The sequence below is a fragment of the Artemia franciscana genome, unplaced genomic scaffold, assembly GCF_032884065.1.
Source record: "Artemia franciscana unplaced genomic scaffold, ASM3288406v1 PGA_scaffold_131, whole genome shotgun sequence".
Lineage (NCBI taxonomy): Eukaryota > Metazoa > Arthropoda > Branchiopoda > Anostraca > Artemiidae > Artemia > Artemia franciscana.
This window is the reverse complement of record NW_027062626.1, coordinates 647989-663031: the sequence shown is the minus strand read 5'-3', so window position 1 is coordinate 663031 and position 15043 is coordinate 647989. Positions and strand designations below refer to the sequence as shown.

Genomic DNA, 15043 nt, shown 5'->3' with positions numbered 1-15043 from the left:
CACTCTAAGTGTTTTCCAAGTTTTAGGTTTCCCCCTCCCAACTCCCCGCCCCCATCACCAGATCCGGTCGGGATTTAAAATAAGAGCTCTAAGACACGATATCCTTCTAAACATCAAATTTCATTGAGATCCGATCACCCGTTCGTAAGTTGAAAATACCTCATTTTTCTAATTTTTAAGACTTACTCCCCCCCTCCCAACTACCCCAAAGAGAGCAAATAAGTTCCGATTATGTCAATCATGTATCTGGGACTTGCGCTTATTTTTCCCATCAAGTTTCATCCCGATCCCTCTACTCTAAGTGTTTTCCAAGATTTTAGGTTTCCCCCCTCCAACTCCCCCCAATGTCATCAGACCCAGTCGGGATTTAAAATAAGAGCTCTGAGACACAATATCATTCCAAACATCAAATTTCATTAAGATCCAATCACCCGCTCATAAGTTAAAAATACTTCATTTTTTCTATTTTTCCGAATTAACCGGCCCCTTCTCCCCCCCCCCCAGATGGTCAAATCGGGAAAACGACTATTTCTAATTTAATCTGGTCCGGTCCCTGATACGCTTGCCAAATTTCATCGTCCTAGCTTACCTGGAAGTGCCTAAAGTAGCAAAACCGGGACTTTAGGTTTTCCCCCTCCAACTCCCCCCAATGTCATCAGATCCGGTCGGGATTAAAAATAAGAGCTCTAAGACACAATATCATTCCAAACATCAAATTTCATTAAGATCCAAATACCCGCTGATAAGTTAAAAATACTTCATTTTTTCTATTTTTTGCGAATTAACCGGGCCCCCACTCCCCCCCAGATGGTCAAATCGGGAAAACGACTATTTCTAATTTAATCTGGTCCGGTCCCTGATACGCTTGCCAAATTTCATCGTCCTAGCTTACCTGGAAGTGCCTAAAGTAGCAAAACCGGGACCGACAGACAGATCGACAGACAGACCGACAGAATTGGCGACTGCTATATGTCACTTGGTTAATACCAAGTGCCATAAAAAAATGAGAATACAAAAGTTCTTTACGTAAGCTAGTTTATAAGTTACGTAAATCTTTTACCAATAAAAATATTTGTAAAAAATAGAAGTTCTAGTTGCTTTTTTAATTAACCAAAAAGTCGGAGGGCAAATAGGCTTCGTCCCCCGCTCTTTTTTTCTCAAAATCATTCGATCAAAATTACGAGAAAGCTATTTAGCAAAAAAAAAAAATATGCAAATTTCGTTTTACTCTGCGGAGAGCCAAAATCAAAACATGCATTGATTCAAAAACGTTCAGAAATTAAATAAAAAAAAAACAATTTTTTACTATTTTTTACTAGGAAACAAAAAACAACATTTTTTACTGTTTTAAAAAAAAGAATTGAGAAAAAGAGTCAAACTTTAGCGTAAAGAACGGGGCGTTGATGAGGTAGCAGCCTCTTTCATATACGAAGTAATTTCTGTGCGTTTTAAGTTTTAATGTCGCTCCTTACTCCCAGTTAAAAAAACTTGTTTTTTTTTTATTTAATTTCTATTAGGGAGCAACACTACAGCTTCTACAGAAGTTTTTCCCTCGCGATCGGCGGTAGCTCTGAAGTGGAAAGAGATGCAAACTCGAAATTTTTCCTGGGTATGACAATCATGAAACCGGGAAGAAAAGTTTCAATAATTTTTTTAATATTTCCAGCAAGTTTCCAAAAAAAAGCTTTTTTTCTTCATATTGTATATGGCGTTAAGACAAAACTATCCTTGATGGGAAAGTAAAATTTTCAGATTAATCTGTCCCAAACTTCTTAGAAATAATTAGGAAACTGGTATTTTAATAAAGTAATACTAGGAAAAGTACGCAAGATGACATGAACTTTCTTACATACAAAATTACGCCGTTCATTCAACAACAATTTCCAAATTCGTCATGACGCATGAAATTTCTCAGATGTCCTAGATAGATAATTTTGATGTCTAGACAAAGTAAATTTTTTTTCGAACGCAGGTGGATAGACCTTGATCTAATGTAAATTTGAGCTAACATTGATTCAAGGTATAAAATTGTTTCCGTGATAATTTCTATTTTGAAATCTTAATTCTGCGAATTCTCCTTGTTTTATTTAAGTTAAGCACTTTAGCTTTGAAAATTAACTTTATAGAAATCAAATAACTTTGGATAAGGATGGAAATTAAATTAAAAATTTTTTTTTTTCAACTGAAAGTAGAGACAACATTAAAACTCAAAACAAAAAAAAAATTTTCCGCATATGACGGGATTGACCTTCCTCTTCACGCTAAAGTTTTAGCACTTTTAAAAATCTTCCTATTCTAATTAAACGACCCTTGTTTCTGGAGTCGTATTTTAAAATTGGGACGAACAGTCAAAATTTAGCATAAAGAGAAAGGTATTCAGGAGGGGAGCAACCCCTTCATATACGGAATAATTTCTGTTCGTTTTGAGTTTGAATGTTACTCCTTGCTTTCAGTTGAAAAAACTTTAAACTGAAACTAAAGAAAAAAGTCTTTGAGGGTGTCATATTACATATAACATGAAACGCAACTAAGGGATTGAAATAAGATCTCACTGTTGGATCATGCAGAATTTGAATATTCTAAGATCTAGTGACCTAATAATTCGACCGTTCAAATACAAATGATGAAGTAAGTATAAGGGACCTGAGGAAAACAATGAAGAATATAAAACTTTTCAACATCCAATAACGGTTTATATACTGAATGATTTGTGTCCCAGATTAGATTTGTAGTTTTATCATAAGTGTTAGAAAGCGGTTAAAGAATATGTATATAACTGAGCAATAAGAAACATACGAACGACTGAATTAATCTGTGAAATAGGATTCTCATAATTGGCCAGGGAAAAATAAGTTTTAGCTTTCTTAGAATACCAAGGCTTCTGCATACCTTCATTTTTAATCAAATCAATATGGTGGAGAGAACCCTGCAGTAGATATTTTAAGCTGCTATCTGCAAGAATGTGGAATTTCGCTTCTTTTCCCAGAAGAAAGATCACATATGAGTATTCATTTCTTGTTTTACCCTCAGGCTGATCCTTATAGACAAATGGTTCTAGAATATCGGAAGAGGGATCATTCGAACGGAAATTAAAAATTCTAATGCCCTTCTTAAGTGACCAAGATGGCGTTTTCTGCCATTTTATGGCATCAAACTACGATTTAACCCCAAATAGGACTAAGTTGCTATTGATTAAAATTGATGAGACAGCCAATTGCTTTAAAAGCATAAAAACTCTATATTGAGGTTCCCAGTTACATAGGAGGTAATGCCGCATGGTGGAACATTCCTTCCTGAAAAGTCACGTAGTCTATACACGATAAATTAATATAGATTTTAATCTTAATACTTAACATTTTTCATGAAATTATATTTAGTGATGTATAACTGCAAATTAGCAATTACGAAGGAGGGGTGGTGGGTCGTTATATAGAGTGGGGGGGGGCTGTAGAAGCCTAAAAGAGGAATAAGAAGCTTTTGGAAGCACTAAAAACTTTAATATAAAGAGGGAGGAGTTGAGGAGGGGCAGCTCTCTTCGTATACTGAACAATTTTGTTTGTTGTAAGCTCTAATGTTGCTCCTTACTTTCAGTCGAAAAAAAAACTTTCTTTTATTTAATTCCAACTAAAATAAACATAAATCACTATGAACAAATAATACTACTATTACCACTAACAACTTACTGCCAAGCTGCCTGAATCTAAAACAGCTACACACGCTCCTCCTCAACCCAAGTCTATTTGAAGCATCACTCTTTACCCCATCCTATGAATTTCTAATTAACTTTAAATCCTTCCATACCGCCTCTTCTCAGCCCATTTGGGGACGACCTTCTTTTCGTTATACAAGATATTAAACTAGAAGACAGTAAAACTAGAGAGCTAGAAAAACTAGAATTAGAAGGTACTAAAATGAATAATCAAGCCTTAAAAAGACGAACCCCTTCAAGACAGTAAGATTTATTTGTAATTCAAAGAAAACAACATATATTTGAAACAATGAGTTTTTCATATAAAAAAAATAATCCAAATACGAGTACTAGTTAAATTTTTATGAAAGAAACAACAATCTTAAGAATAAACATACTTGTGACTTTCAGTTTAGTTTTACTATTTCTTGTTCTTTGGCACCTAAATTTCGTTTTCCATCCATATTAATCAAAACATAGAAAACTGATGTCTGCATCACTAAAACTTCGTAGCTTTGATTTAACTAGTTTTTGGATCAAGAAAGAACTCGGCTTTTTTGGCACCGAGTCAGTCCGCGGCTCGGACTTGGACTAGAACTTATTTTCACGCTGAAGCAGAAAATAGCAGGCCATGGCGTGGCACGTTTTGAAGATTGGATGTATTGTATTTTCATAAGATACACCACTTTTTTGTAAGTTACAGGGGCTTGCAGTTTTTTCGGTTAATTTTTATTACCCCTAAATAGCAATTTCTTCCCTGTTTGTTCTTTTCAATATTCCAGATTATTTTTCTTCTTTTTTAAAAGTTGTTACCTTTTTTATATTCTCCTATGGGTATTTCATCCTTACGACAGGCACTTTAGTATAGTTACTATACTGTATAGGTGCGAAGAGGCAAAGGAAGGATTATTTTGGCAATGGTTAAACGCAGTGCCAAATCTTGACGAGCCAACTTCCAGATTACATACTTAATTTTTTACACCATCATCTTACTACAGTATTAAAGTATTACTATAGACAATCAATACGTGGTGACACGGGTCAATTATCAGAATAGCTTACATAACATTTTTAATGCATAAAAACCTGAAATAATACAGAGATAGAAAAACCAACAGCTGAGAGAAAAAGTGAAGAAAAAAAAAACTTACATAGTGTTCAGCTTTCAGCCCATCTAATTCTTGCTTTGACTGAAGTGTAAGCTTTAAAAACTCTTCTAGCTGGAAATTAACAAAACATATTTAAACATTTTTAAATGCACAAAAAGTAACTAAAATATAATAGTATTTCAAAGGCAGCTTTTTCGTTATTTCTCTCGAAGTCATCCAAGACGAAAGTAAAACAGTTCAAAATAGGGATGATACCTTTTTATTGACAGTGAATAGATATAAAATTATTTAACTGGATATCTATTTAACTGGATATTTAATTATTTAACTGGAGTTTTACTGCTGATGATGAACTCTGTATATGTGTCCGAAATATCCAGTTAAATAATTTTATATCTGTTCACTGTCAATAAAAAGGTATCATCCCTATTTTGAACTGTTTTACTTTCGTCATGGAAAGGCAGTGTGGTCTTCGAAGTTATCGAAGTCATCCAATATCTATATGCTTCTCATGCAGCAACTTAGATTGTTTTTAATTTTCTTGAAACTCCACAATTTATGTATGTGTTCATTGCTGGCATAAACCTGGCATTTGCAATTTTTTTAAACTTGAAATCAACTTATATTTGAAGCATATAAATATTACTCATCTCACCATTAAGATTCCTACTCGTAGAACAGATTAGATTAACCAACTACGTTGAAATCTCGCCTAAATTCATAACAGTTTTAGATAGAAAAAGCTAAATATTCTTAGGTTGTAGAAGTCCATTATAATATCATCTTAACTAGATTTTGGGTTTGAATTAGACATTGATTTATAATAAAAGAAAAAAAATGTGATTTCTAGCTTAATTGTAAGCCCTAAAAGCGATTAAATATTAGAACTTACAAGGGAATATTTGTCCATAAGTCACCTACCGGGCTGCCATGCAAGTTGAATGTTGAGTTTTGAGTTTTTGTTGAGTTTGAGTTTTTTTCATGTTGAGTTTTTTCCTTAGGAATCAGTTTAATGGTATAACATATGTTCATACTATCACTTGCAATGTTCTAGTAGTTTCTGATATCGTTGTATCACCTTCTACACCCCCATCCTTTAAAGTACTTAGCCTCACCCCCTCTTGAAGTCATCAAATCACTTTCCATCATTTCCTGTTCTACAAGCATAATGTGAAACTAAAAACGGTGGCTCTATCTGTAATCCAACCAGATACCTAACATATGTAAAGAAGATGTGATAATATTACATGACTATTTTCTTCAATACTCTAGTAATTTTTGTGCTGATTTAGTGATTTTTTTGGCAACATAAAAAATCACTAGAAATAATGATAAATCACTAGGGGTGGCAACCCTGTGATAGACTATGCAAGCATGTTAGATATAGATTATGATTCAAATGCGAAAATGTTCTCATCTGTCAAATTTGTCAAAATAGGCAAATTTGACGGAAATTATAGAAAGAATCGTGAAATTGATGACATTTTTGGATGAAGGGACGGTAAGCTGAGAGGGCTGTCTCCCCTCTCTATTTATATACCTGAAATGTTGCATCAGACTAACATTGTTAATCATGGCAAGGAACCATCCCAAAAATTGCAATATCATAGCGATTCCTCTTATGGAAAAAGTATTTTAACACGAAAAAAAAAACTTTATTAAAATTTTTCAACTTGCCAGAAAGATCTAGAATAAAATCAGAGGCAACATTACAGTGCTACCTATACTAAAGGCCGTATGATTCCCATGTTCAATTTTTTTTCTTTTTTGAGGCGCTTCACATGGAAGGGGTCGTCGTATAAACTTCAGAAGGGGGCTCATTCGATTGAAAATCGGAAGTTCTAGTGACCTTTTTAAGAATCAAAAGTGATCGGAGGGTAACTAGCCTCCCACGCCTTCTTTGCCCCAAATGCATCCAATAAAATTTTGATATATCCATTTTGTTCAAAAAAGTTCAAAGATCAAATAACTATGCCTCTGGGGTTGACGAAACCCCCACACCCCCTAGGGCAAAGGCTATAAGTGATACAAGCTCCCCATCGTTAAATTATAAGGATTTCATAGAACGAGTGGTGGTATAAACTTCAAAAGAGGCTCATTCCATTTGAAATCAAAAGTCCTAGTTCCCTTTTTAAGATTCAAAAGTAATCGGGTGACAATCGCTCCCCACGCCCTTTTTCTTCAAATACTTCCGATCAAAATTTTGAAATAGCCAATTTTGCCAAAGTTGAGAGAGCCCAGAGGTAAAAAAAAAATTATGGTGCCGGGTGTGATACACCTCTCAAGCCCTAGCACCAAGGGCTATAGGTTACGCTTGTTGCCCATTGCTAATATATAAGGTTTTTATGGAAGGTGTGGTCGTATAAGCTTTGGACGGGGCTCAATTTGATGAGAAATCAAGAATTTGAGTGTCCTTTTAAAGATTGAGTTATCAGAGGGAACCCCCCCCCCCCCCCTGTCACATCCTTTTTCTCCAAATGCATTCTATCAAAATTTTGAGACGTCTATTTTTTTCGAAATAACCCAGAAGTCAAATAACTATAACTCAGGGGTTGAAAAATCTCCCAAAGCCACCAGGGCAAGAGTTGTAACTTATGCAAGTTACCCAATAATAGCATATAAAGTGTACAATAATAGCACAAATGCATTCTATCAAAATTTCGAGACGTCTATTTTTCGAAATAACCCAGAAGTCAAATAACTATAACTCAGGGGTTGAAAAATCTCCCAAAGCCACCAGGGCAAGAGTTGTAACTTATGCAAGTTACCCAATAATAGCATATAAAGTTTTTGTGGATTGGGTAATCGTATAAACTTTGGAGGCAGCTCATTCGATTGGAAATCGAAAATTCTAGTTCCTTTTTTAAGAGTCCAAACTGACCAAAGGACAACCAGTCCCCCTCTACACCCTTTCCCCCAAATACGTCCGGTTAAGACTTCGAGATAGCCATTTTATTCAAAATAGCTCAAAGGCCAAACAACTATGCTTTATGGGTTGGACCCCTCCCCCAGCCCCCAGACCAAGGACTGTAAATTATCAAGTTGCATATTGCTAACATGTAGGGTTTTTATGGAAGGAAAGTCGTACAAACTTTGATTGGAAATAGAAAGTTTTAATTTCTTCATTAGGAGCCAAAACCTATCAAAGGGCAACTAGCCCACGCCATACCCACGCCCCTTTTCCCCAAATGGATCAGATCAAAATTCTGAGATAGCCATTTTGTTCAAAATAGTTCCGAGGTCGAACAGCTATGCCTCTGGGGTTGAAAAAACTTCCCCCAGCCCCCAGGCATGGGCTATAAATTATGCAATTTGGCAATTGTTAATATACAAGGATTTTTATTGGAAAAGAGGGCATGTTTTATCTTGGGTCTGTAAAAAGGCTTAAGGTATTAAGGTGAAACTTGAGGAAATGTTGAAAGGAATGCCGAACACAATCAAAAGACTATGTTCTATGTTCTTGCTGGTTGTGTAAAGAGAATACCAGCAATCTCTAAAGAACAGCTAAGGGTATTAAGTCGAAAATTTCAAGGTATGTTGAGGCCCCGGGGTAATGACTGTAAATTATGCAATTTGCCCGTTCTTTACATGCAGGATTTATCATTAGGAAAATATTTGGTTTTGGGTGCATCCAAAAGGCCAAGGGCATTACGGTGAAACCTTGAAGAACGTTGAGGGGTAGACCTATGATAAATCAAAAGGCACTATGCACATACAGTTTATCAAAAAGGAAGATCTGCAATGTTTTAAGAACAGCTTAGGGTATTGAGTTGAAACTTTCAGGACATTTTGGGAGGGATTGATTAAAATAGGTTAAAGGACCACCATACCTCTCCCATGCCTATTTATTTGCAATCCTTCCAAAAATATCTGATCAAAATTTTTGTGTTCAAAACATTATCTTGTTCAAAACAGTCAAAAGCTTAAATAACAAATGCCTATGAGGATGGCATGACCCTCCACAGCTTTTGATACGGACGCTGGATACGATAAAACACACTGTCTGCGAGCTGATTGTCAGAAGCACGTATTATCAATATCTAAGGAACGGTTGAGTGTATTAAATTGAAAATATCATGGGTGTTCAAGTGCTATCGGAAGGTAACCACTCCACCTTGCCTGTTTTAGATGATCTCTCCCCTCATCACTGATCAAAATTTTGAAAAAGCAAATGCCTAACGGCTGAGTGTATTAAATTGAAAATATCACGGGTGTTCAAGAGCTACCGGAGGGTAACCAGCCCACCTTGCCTGTTTTAGATAATCTCTCCCCTCATCACTGATAAAAATTTTGAAAAAGCAATTTTGTTCAAAACAGCCAAAACAGCCAAAACAGCCTCCATGGATAAAATACCCAACACGGGTAAGGATTGTATATCTTACAATTTGCCTTTTTTTTATATGCAGTATTTATCATGAGAAAAAAGGACGATTTTTTTTTATTCCTAGTGTGTTTAAAAATAGTGTGTTTAAAAAATATTCCTAGTATGAATGGAGTTCGTCCGGAATGAGGCAGACTCTGTCTGCTGACCACGTGCCTCTGGATATGGGGTTTCTCCCCTAACTAAACACTCCGATCAGGACGGCCGCAACCTCATGTGGCGGGTGGAGCCCACCCCGGGAATCTCAGTACCTAGGTTTAACCTAGCTCTAATCAGATTCCAGGCCTAGGGTCGGTTGGGCTAGCGACCCTCCACCCGAAAATTAAGTGCTACGAAAAGTGACAATATAGCCTCGGACCCGGATTCCCTTTTAAGATCTCGACCATCGCGCGTCAATGGACATACTGACGACGTCAGAAAGACTGACAGACTAAACCTTATGGACCGAAGGGGGCTACGAATAGCCACCTGGAATGTCTTGACTTTGAATGAACCTGCGTCAAAGAACCTACTCTCTGAAGAACTTCGCAAGAATAAAGTGTCAATTGCAGGTCTTACAGAAACACGTCTTACCGGAAGCGGAGAAGAGCGAATAGGTAACAGTGACTCATTGCTCTGGTCTGGAGGAAGCTCGAGAAGGAATGGTGTTGGCCTTGCACTAAATAGCCTTACAAGAAAGGCCTTACTTTTACACGAAGCTGTATCGGACAGATTAATGAAGGCCCGCTTTGGACACAAACATGGCAAGATGACTGCCATCATATGCTATGCCCCGACCAATGATTCTGATGATGCAACTAAGGAGGATTTCTACTCTGCTTTGTCCAGATGCCTTGCAACAGTTCCCCCCATGATATAACTGTTCTCCTTGGCGACTTTAATGCGACAGTGCGCGATGATATGGGTTTATGGCGTGGCACAGTTGGTCCTGTATCCCCCGACCCACTTAACGACAATGGGCTTCGCTTACTTGAACTGTGCCGATCTCACGACCTCTACATTGCAAACACCTACTTCCAACGCAAAACTATTCATCAGTACACGTGGTATAGTAATGACGGTCGTACAAAGAAGATGATTGACTACGTCATTATTTCCAAACGCTGGAGATCATTGGTGAAGAACTGCAGAACTTACAGATCAGCAGAGCTCGGAAACGCAGACCAGAGGCTTGTGTGCGCCGATCTGCGGCTTCGCCTCCATGCACAACGATCGAAAAGAAAACCCGTCGCTGCGGATATTGGGAAACTAAAGGAACCAGATACTCGCCAGAAGTACATTATCGAGATATCGAATCGCTTCGAGGCCCTTGGCTCACTTAATAGCAGCGAAGATCTCTGGAAGCATTTTAAATTGCAGACCTGTGAAGCAGCACAACTAGTGCTTGGCAAGAGGAGTTATCAAAAGAAATCGTGGCTAACTAATGAAACACTGCAAGTCATAGAGCAAAGACGGAAGGCAAGACTTCTTGGGGATATGACCACATATCGGAGGCTCAATGGAATGCGGACCAGACTCATTCACCGGGATAGAACCCAGTTTGTTGCAAGGAAAGCCGATGAAATTGAGCTAGCTGCAAAAAAGAAAGACATGGGCAGCCCATTCAAGCATCTCCGAGACCTCACTGAAAATAAAACTCCCACCTTGGGTCCCGTCCTGTCAAGGGATGGTGCACTTCTCTCTGACGAAGGTTCTTGTCTTGAGCGGTGAAAGGACCACTTCTGTTCGCTCCTCAACAATACTGGTCCGTCTGCGCCTCCTAATGATAGTCCCAGCCAACCTTGCAGTCAAAGACCTGGAACAGATGTTCATCCAGATGAGCCTTTCAGCCCCTCAGAAATTGGACATGCAGTAAAAAGACTCAAGAATAATAAAGCTGCGGGTATCTGTGGCTTAAACTCAGAGCTGCTAAAATATGGAGGTCCTGCAATGCTCCTGTTTCTACACACCCTGTTCTCTACAATCTGGCAAACAGAGATAATTCCTGAGGATTGGCGGAAGGGTGTCATCATCCCCTTATGGAAGAGAAAAGCTCCGAGGGTGGTGAGTTTAAACTTTCAGAGCATGTTGAGGAAGATCTTAAAAATCAATCCCTCTCCCATTCCCCTTTTAGCTGCCCTAACTCCTAATACATCTGATCAAAATTTTGGAATAGCCATCCTGTTTAAACTAGTTGATAATGTTAAATAACTATACCGCTAGGGATTATAAAACCCCCACAGGCCCTCTGGCAAGTGTCTTAAGTTATGTTAGTTATCCATTATTTATGTAGAAGGTTTTTATTAGGGAAATGTGGCATCTTTGATCCTGAGTCTCCAAAAGGACCAAAAATATTAAGGTAAAATCTATAGAAAATGTTGAGGAGGATGTCGAACAAAATAAAAGCACACTACGCAGAAAAGTTTTCAAAAGAATACAACAGCAATATCTAAGAAACGGTTAAGGGTGTTAGGTGGAAACTTTAAAGGTGTATTGGGAGGCCAGTTGAAAAGAGAACGAAGGGTGGTCGCCCCCACCCCTCTTACCATTTTAGATTATCTCCTTAACACTGAGACAGATCTTGGAAAAAAGTCATTTTGTTCGAAATAGTCACAATGTCTGATTGTTAAGCCTATGGGGATGCCATACCCCGAAGCCAATGGGGTAAGAAATGTAAATTATGCAGTTTGTTCATTTTCTACATGTAGAATTTATCATTAGGGAAGGGGGGAATTTTTGATCCTGGACGTATTCAAAAAGGCTAAGGCTATTGAAGAAAAATACAGGAAAATGTTGAGGGGTATATTGAGCTAAATCAAAAGAAACTATATGCATCCAAGTTATCAAAAATACCTATCTGCAGTATCTCGGAACAAGTTAGAATATTAACTTGATACTTTCAGGGCTACTACTACTGCTGCTACTATTTCGGCTGCAAATGAGACTGGCTATGACTGCAACTGTGACTATTTCCAACTGCGACTGCTTGCAACTACTACTAAATCTATCTATGAGTACTTTCAGGAAATACTGAGAGGGTTGTTGAACTATGAAACTTTAATGGTAAAAAACATCACTTGGACGTTTTGATACTTTGATGTTGAAAAAAAAGGGAAATGGGGAATGTTGAAATATTTGAAACATTGGGAATAAAAAACGAAGACAATATATGTAAAAACTAAAACTTTCCGAAAAAGAAGTTTTTCAAAGAAAAGTAAAGAGCCATATTCAACTTAAGAACAGCAGAAATACGTTCCTACGGTAATTCAAACTTAAAACGACCAGAAATAACTGTTACAAAATAAATAAAACCCAAAACACACAGAAATTAAATAAACAATTATAGCAAACATACATACAAATGGTACTAAAATAAATGAGCAAATAAATCTGGAAACGATTAAAGCTTAAATTGAATATACACATCGAACTTAAAACGAACAAAAATCACTATAAACAAGAGTTTAGTTACTTCCCCCTTCCCTAACTGTAAAGTTCTAAACTCTAGGCTACTACATCATATGCGCTTTACTGATAACGTATTATATTACAAATATTTCCTTTTGCACTTACAAAATTGAAAGCAAAAAGAAACTCAGAGTGAAATAAAATCTTGAACTGCTGAGCTTTCAACAATTACTATCATTACATATCAAATATTCAGTTTAATTTTATTAGTTCTTTCTAAGGACTGTTCAAGACACGTGTAATTTTCATTAAGACACAAATGATGCAGTAGGCTTTATACTTTTACATTTAGGGACGAGGGCAGTAGCCGAACTCTTGCTTGTAGAGATTTATTTCTTTTAAGTTTGATTTGCATATCCAATTTAAGTTTTACTCGTTTTAACATTTATTTTTTCATTTATATTAGTACCTGTTGTGTGTGTGTTTGCTTTGATTGTTTATTTAATTTTTGTTCATTTTAGATTCCCTTTATTATTTAATAGCAATTTCTGGTCATTTTTGCGTTTGGATTATTATAGGAATTTATTTTTGCTGGTCTTAAGTTTAATATGTCTCTTTGCTTTTCTTTGAAATACTTCCCTTGGGAGTTTTCACTTTAATTAATAAAATGAAAAGCCCATTACTAAAGGAGTGAAAAACAAATTATCCATAAACAGGCATGTAATTCATCCCCAGTCTCTGCACATAGAAGTGTCTGAAACTGATGGGGGAAGGGAAAATTATCAGGTGCATATGCTACTTCCCAACCCCACCTATTTTCTGTAAGAAAGTACCTAGTTCTGCTTGGAATTCGATAGCCAAGAAATTTATTCAGCAGAAAAGCTTCAAAATGTATTAATATTCCTGCAATTAACATATATTAAAACAGAAATAAATTTTAAAAAACCTTTTCCATTAAAGTTTTTCAAAGAAAGATAAAGACCAATGTTATAACCTAGGACTAACAAAAAGAACGTTATGTTTTAAGACAAAATAAAAAGAACAAAAATTACCACAGAGAAATGAATGAAACTTAAAAAAGACAGCTAACCTTATTGATCATGCTATCACAAGCAGAAGACTGGAAGAATTGATACAAAATACTTGGGTATATATGAATGCTGTTATTGATGTTAAAAGTAAATATTACCATCTAGTAGTGTCTGGGGCTAGTTTGAAGCTAAAATTTAGGAAGGGTAACTATCTTGTAGGAAGTTATAAAGATGGTAGACTCAAGAAAGAGAATATGAAAGAAACTTTCCAGGAGCAGCTGAATATTATACAGGAGAGTTTAAAATTTGACAATGAAGAAGGTGGATGGAAGGATTTTAGGAAAATAGTTTATGAAGGTGCTATTGGTGTGTTATGAAAGAAAATTAGAAATACAGCTAGGAATATTAGAGAAAATGCTTTATATGTAATAAAGAGGAGGGGCCTAGACAAAGACTATTTGAGTGATGAATAATATAAAAAAATAAGAGGAATGTAAAGAAAATGGAGAGATCATTAAGATGCCAGTTAAGGAGGTGTGAAGTGGAGACCATGGATAAAATTACTGAAGATCTGGAAGATCCGGCAAAATATTGTACTTGCATGTTAATAAACTGAGAGGAAATAATCCAAGTTGAAGATCGGAACAAAGCCACAATTAATTAGAAAAGAATGAAAAGTTTGTGACACTTTGGATATGAAGAAAGATTTGTTTTGTAAGGAAGAATTAGTGACAGCACTAAAAGGATTAAAAAATAATAAGGCCCCAGGTACTGATAGCGTCGTAAGTGAGGTTTTTGGATATGACAGTTGTGAGGTTACAGATAAGTTACCAAAGAATATGAATATGATTTTTGAAAAACGGGAAGTACCAAGCGATTTAAAAAAAAATAAGAAAAGTGATAAGAGTGAGTGTGGTAACTATAGAGGCAGTAGCCTGGTTTCTGTGGGAAATAAATTACACAGTATGATGATACTTTTTAGACCTAGCGATACCGTAGATAAAGTTTTAAGGGAATAACAGTGTGGTTTTAGGAACCGTAGAGGATGCACTAACAAAAATTTTTACTCTTGGATTAATAATAGAGAAGTGCCTGAGTCACCAAACGCCTTTAGTGCTCAATTTTATAGATTATGAGCAAGCATTTGATTCAGCTGATAAAAGAGCTTTGGGAAAGGTCCTATCCTTGTCTGTTGCACCAGATAAATACATTAAAGTGATCAGTGCTATGTACAAGAAAAACATTGCTGCAGGTAAGGAAGGCAGTGAAGTTAGTATCTGGTTTTGTATTAACCCATTAGCACAGAACATTCCTATTTGGAAACAAGCGCTCAAAATTTTTATTCCCTACACTCTCCAGCGGCCTTAAAAGGAAGCTGAGACTTTCAATACATTCCAAAATAACACAGCTACACATGATTATTTTCTTATCGACAAGTCTTTGAGGT

The 15043-nt window shown here is 36.5% G+C and overlaps 1 protein-coding gene across 3 annotated transcripts in view; it reads right to left on the bottom strand.

Annotated features, from left to right (window-relative positions):
• The window catches only part of LOC136041306 (glutamate--cysteine ligase regulatory subunit-like), a 45483-nt gene that overhangs the window by 16716 nt on the left and 13724 nt on the right, over positions 1-15043 (bottom strand). For all 3 annotated transcript variants that reach the window (XM_065725931.1, XM_065725930.1, XM_065725929.1), the window contains exon 3: positions 4840-4908. In XM_065725931.1, the coding sequence (XP_065582003.1) occupies positions 4840-4908 (69 nt within the window). The remainder of the gene's footprint in view (positions 1-4839; positions 4909-15043) is intronic.